Below are 4723 nucleotides of genomic sequence, written 5' to 3'. Positions count from 1 at the left end.
CCTCCTGGGCTGTGAGCAGCTGCTGACAGCTGTGCCCGGCCGGTCCCCGGTGACCGCGCTGGCCAGGAGCCCCTCCCAGGGCTGGCTTCGGGGCAGAGCCAGGCAGCAGCGTGGCACAGGCGAGCTGGCCAGTGAGTAAGGGGCTACAGGGAGCTATGGGGGGCAGCAACCCCCACTCCTGGCCTTCCCTGAGCCCTGGTTCTGGCCCTGCAGGTGAGGTGCTGGCCGTGCTAAAGGTGGACAATCGCATCGTGGGCCAGACGGGTTGGGGGCCGGTAGCCCAGCAGTCCTGGGACCAGACCTTTGTCATCCCCCTGGAGCGGGTGAGGCTGGCCCTTGTGAGGCCAGGGGTGACTTTGGGCCACCGGGTGGAAGGCCAGCCCAATCTTCAACCCGGCCTTTCCGATACAGGCCCGAGAGCTGGAGATCGGGGTGCACTGGCGGGACTGGCGACAGCTGTGCGGCGTGGCCTTCCTGCGGCTGGAGGACTTCCTGGACAATGCGTGTCACCAGCTCACCCTCAGCCTGGTGCCCCAGGGGCTGCTCTTTGCCCAGGTGCCCACTGACCCCTGCCTTCTGATCACGTGGGTTCCTGGCTCCCTCGGAGGAGTGGACATTGAGGCCCAGAGGGAGGAGGTCTCCAAGAATAGGTTCCCAGGCCGTCTCCGAGGCCCACACGGAGTCCAGAGGCCTGTGTCCTTGTCCTGACTGCCCTGCTTCATGGGTGACTCTAGACAAGTGCCTCTCTTCTCTGGGCCTCAGTTTCCCCACTGGTACCAATGAGGATGTTGATTCCGTCTCTCTGAGCCCTTCTGGCTCTTGCATCGTTGTCACTGGGGGCTCAGGCTGGGATTGTGCCCATGGCAGGTGGGGTGGGAGGGGACTGGCCTTCAGGTAACCTTCTGTGACCCCACAGGTAACCTTCTGTGACCCTGTCATTGAGAGGAGGCCCCGGCTGCAGAGGCAGAAACGCATTTTCTCTAAACGCAGGGGTACGGACAGGAGAGGGCTGTGCAGGTGGGGAAGAGGGCAGGGGCGTCAGGGGGCCCCGGGACTGAACCTCCCTTTGGCCGCAGGTCAGGACTTCCTGAGGGCTTCCCAGATGAACCTCAGCATGGCGGCCTGGGGGCGCTTGGTCATGAACCTGCTGCCCCCCTGCAGCTCCCCAAGCACGATCAGCCCGCCCAAAGGGTGCCCCCGGACCCCTGCCACTCCTCGGGGGGCCACCAGCCCTGCCTCGCCCAGGTGAGAAGCCACCTCACCCCCCAGACTCCCAGCTTCTCTGCAGTGCCCGCCTCTCCAGGTGCTGTCAGTGTCTTTCTGTCCCTGTTGCGCTCTCTCTCTCTCTCTCTCTCTCTCTCTCTCTCTCTCTCTCTCTCGGCATGGCTGTGTGTCCTTCCCCCAGCTGTTCTGTCTGCCTGTGCCCCACCATGTGTCTGCTCCCTCCCCACAGTAGTTTCCCACCCAAGAAGACCCCCTTGGGAGAAGAGATGAGGCCCCCACCCAAGCCCCCGCGCCTCTACCTGCCCCGGGAGCCAGCCCTCGAGGAGACGCCGGTGAGGAGGGCTGGTAGCCCTGGGGGTGCTGGGCTGGGGGTGGCGGAGCTGCAGGGAGGGAGGGAGGAAGCCCTGCTCTGCCCTGAGCCCCGCTGCCCTCCCTCACAGCGCACCAAACGCCCCCACATGGAGCCCAGGACTCGACTGGGGTCATCTCCACCAGCCTCCGCGACCAGGTACCCAGTCAGGTTCACCTTCTTGTTTGAGACATTGTCCACTCACTCGAGTGCCTGCGAGTCCACTCAGTCCTCACCCCGCGGCTCCTGGGCGCATTCACTGGCTCGCTCAGGTTCTCACTCTGAACCAACATTATTGAGCCCAGCTGTATGCCAGACTCCAGGCAACGGCTGTCCTGAGCCCCCGTCCCGCCAGCCCCAGAGGTGGGGCCAGGCCAGGATTGGGCATGAAGGGTTGGTGGAGGCCCAGCCTTGGCCCAGGGGGCTTCCTGTGCCCGCTCTCTTTCAGGAAACCCCCACGGCTTCAGGACTTCCGCTGCTTGGCTGTGCTGGGTCGGGGACACTTCGGGAAGGTGGGTGCAGTGCAGGGTGGGCAGCCCTCGGCGCATTAGCTAGGAGGACGCTGTGATCGTTAGGTAGTAGTTGGGGGAAGTAAAGGCTCCCGGTACTGCCCACCTGGAGCCCAGCCTTTCTCTGGTCCCCAGGTTCTCCTGGTGCAGTTCAAGGGGACGGGGAAATACTACGCCATCAAAGCGCTGAAGAAGCAGGAGGTGCTGAGCCGGGACGAGATAGAGAGGTGTGTGGTGATGCCACCAGGCACCTGGCCTGCAGTGGGCCCCGGATGGCTGGCCTGGGCTATTGGCACCAGAAGGCAGCCGAACGCTCCTGGGGCTTTGAAGTGGTGACTCTGAGGCCAGCCAGGCCTGGGTTCTTTTTTTAGCACCTGCAGTTAACGATGGGCCCTTGGGCAGGTCCCTCTGCACCTCAGTTTCCTCATCTGTAAAATGGGACAGTGGTGGTTGTGCAGGTTAAATGACCCACGTGAGTTCCTGATACATAGAAACCGTCACTCCACGTAGCTGCCCGGCACTTTGAGGCACAGTGAGCTTGGGGTGTCCTGTGGGTGCAGGGCACAGCAGTGGAGGTTTCCTTCCCTCTGAAACCCACGCCCTCCCCTGCAGCCTGTTCTGCGAGAAGCGGATCCTGGAGGCTGTGGGCCGCACGGGGCACCCCTTCCTGCTGTCCCTCCTGGCCTGCTTCCAGACCTCCAGCCACGCCTGCTTCGTGACTGAGTTTGCGCCGGGTGGCGACCTCATGATGCAGATCCACGAGGACGTTTTCCCTGAGCCCCAGGCGCGGTGGGTTTCCATTCCTCTCGTCTGCCTCTTCCAACAAGCCAGCCCTGGTTCCCTACACCGGGCCCCCCTCACCCTGCTTCCTCTGGGCACCCATCAGCGGAGGAGCAGGGCGTCAGGGAGGCCTGGGTTCAAATCCTGGGTATCAGCTCTCACAGCATTTGTGACCTTGAGCCTCCGTTTATGTAGCTAGGAAGCGGGTTGAAAATAACTGTTTCAGAGGCTGGCTGCATAGATGAGCATAACATTAATGAATTGCCGGTGAATAGTAACTGGCAGCTGAAGTTATTTCTCGTCCACCAGAGTGCGCCCCTGAAGTCTGGGCTCATACCAGCTCTGCCACTAGCTGTGTGACCCCGGGGGGTATCAGCTCTCACAGCATTTGTGACCTTGAGCCTCAGTTTATGTAGCTAGGAAGTGGGTTAAAAATAACTTTCAGAGGCTGAAGTCTGGGCTCATATCAGCTCTGCCACTAGCTGTGTGATCCGGGACACGTCACTGACCTGGGGTCTCAGAGCCTCATTTGAAAACAGGCATGCAGGCTGCCGGGAGGAGGCCGGGAGAATGAGATCTGAGACCCCAGGAAGAGGAGGCTGTGAGCTGGCAGCAACCTTGGGACAACCTTGGGCTGCTGTCTGGGGGAGCCCCACCCCCCCGTGAGGCTTGTCCCAGCCTCTTGCCCACATCCAAGGGTCCCCAGGCCATGGCCATCTTGCGCCTCCCTGCCCTCCCCTCCCCCACAGTCCTGGGCCTAAGCTTCCCCTAAACCCCCTCCAGGTTCTACCTGGCCTGTGTGGTCCTGGGACTGCAGTTCTTGCACGAGAAGAAGATCATTTACAGGTAACTTGTCCCCGAGAGGCTGGGGGAGTGGCGAGGGCGCGGATGCCGTCTTTCTCCTGGGCGCGGTTCCAGGGCCCCTTTGCTCTGCCCCCCACCCTCCCAGGGACCTTAAGTTGGATAATCTTCTGCTGGACGCCCAGGGTTTCCTGAAAATCGCAGACTTCGGACTATGTAAGGAAGGTGGGTGTCTCCCGTCCAGGATCCTGTGTCCTCTAGCCTTGGCACCCAGTCCAGGCCAGCGAGTGGCGTCTCCCGGGAAATCTCTCCACCGCACCCTCATTCCAGGGACCAAGTGCTTCCTTCCCAACCCTACAAGCTCTGAGGAGCCCTAGCTTCCCTTGGCCCAAGGGCGAGCCTGTGCTCCAGAGCTGGGAGAGGGCACTGGGTTCTGCTTCCTTCGTGGCCTTGGCATGTGAGCTTGGCCGAGCCTCGCTGCTTCCGTCCGATGTCGTAAAATCCATTCCCACCTCCGAGAGTGGGGGCAGGGCTTGGCAGTTAGATGCGGGGGGGGACATAAGGGTTGGCTGTTGGTTCTTACAACCACAGAGGTTACTGTGGACCAGGCACACTGAGCCGGCTTTGATGTGGATGTTGATTTGCAGGGATTGGCTTTGGGGACCGGACCAGCACCTTCTGCGGCACCCCGGAGTTCCTGGCCCCCGAGGTGCTGACCCAGGAGGCCTACACGCGGGCCGTGGACTGGTGGGGGCTGGGCGTGCTGCTGTACGAGATGCTGGTGGGTGAGGTGAGTGCCGAGCCTGGGCGGCCAGGGCCTCGAGGTCGGGGTGGGCTGGGAGTGGCCGTGCACCCCGCTGAGCCCCTGTCCCCGCAGTGCCCATTCCCAGGGGACACCGAGGAGGAGGTGTTTGACTGCATCGTCAATGCGGAGGCCCCGTATCCCCGCTTTCTGTCGGTGCAAGGACTCGAGCTCATTCAGAAGGTAACCACGGCAGGGTGCAGGGCTGGGCGGCACCACCCGTCCTCGGGGGCCCTGGGCCCAGCTCCCTCGGGGGCT

At 62.6% G+C, this 4723-nt stretch overlaps 1 protein-coding gene across 1 annotated transcript in view; it reads left to right on the top strand.

Moving 5' to 3' along the window:
- The window catches only part of PKN3 (protein kinase N3), a 9809-nt gene that overhangs the window by 4082 nt on the left and 1004 nt on the right, over positions 1-4723 (top strand). The window contains exons 7-20 of the mRNA XM_005881390.2: positions 1-131; positions 214-323; positions 412-555; positions 917-992; positions 1077-1245; positions 1454-1556; positions 1665-1732; positions 2022-2085; positions 2218-2309; positions 2695-2871; positions 3646-3708; positions 3812-3888; positions 4311-4453; positions 4541-4648. The exon at positions 1-131 is cut by the window's left edge and continues 11 nt beyond it. Coding sequence (XP_005881452.1) covers positions 1-131; positions 214-323; positions 412-555; positions 917-992; positions 1077-1245; positions 1454-1556; positions 1665-1732; positions 2022-2085; positions 2218-2309; positions 2695-2871; positions 3646-3708; positions 3812-3888; positions 4311-4453; positions 4541-4648 — 1525 coding nt within the window. The remainder of the gene's footprint in view (positions 132-213; positions 324-411; positions 556-916; positions 993-1076; positions 1246-1453; positions 1557-1664; positions 1733-2021; positions 2086-2217; positions 2310-2694; positions 2872-3645; positions 3709-3811; positions 3889-4310; positions 4454-4540; positions 4649-4723) is intronic.

Source organism: Myotis brandtii, unplaced genomic scaffold, assembly GCF_000412655.1.
Source record: "Myotis brandtii unplaced genomic scaffold, ASM41265v1 scaffold68, whole genome shotgun sequence".
In the NCBI taxonomy this organism is placed as follows: domain Eukaryota; kingdom Metazoa; phylum Chordata; class Mammalia; order Chiroptera; family Vespertilionidae; genus Myotis; species Myotis brandtii.
This window is presented reverse-complemented; position numbering and strand designations above follow the sequence as displayed.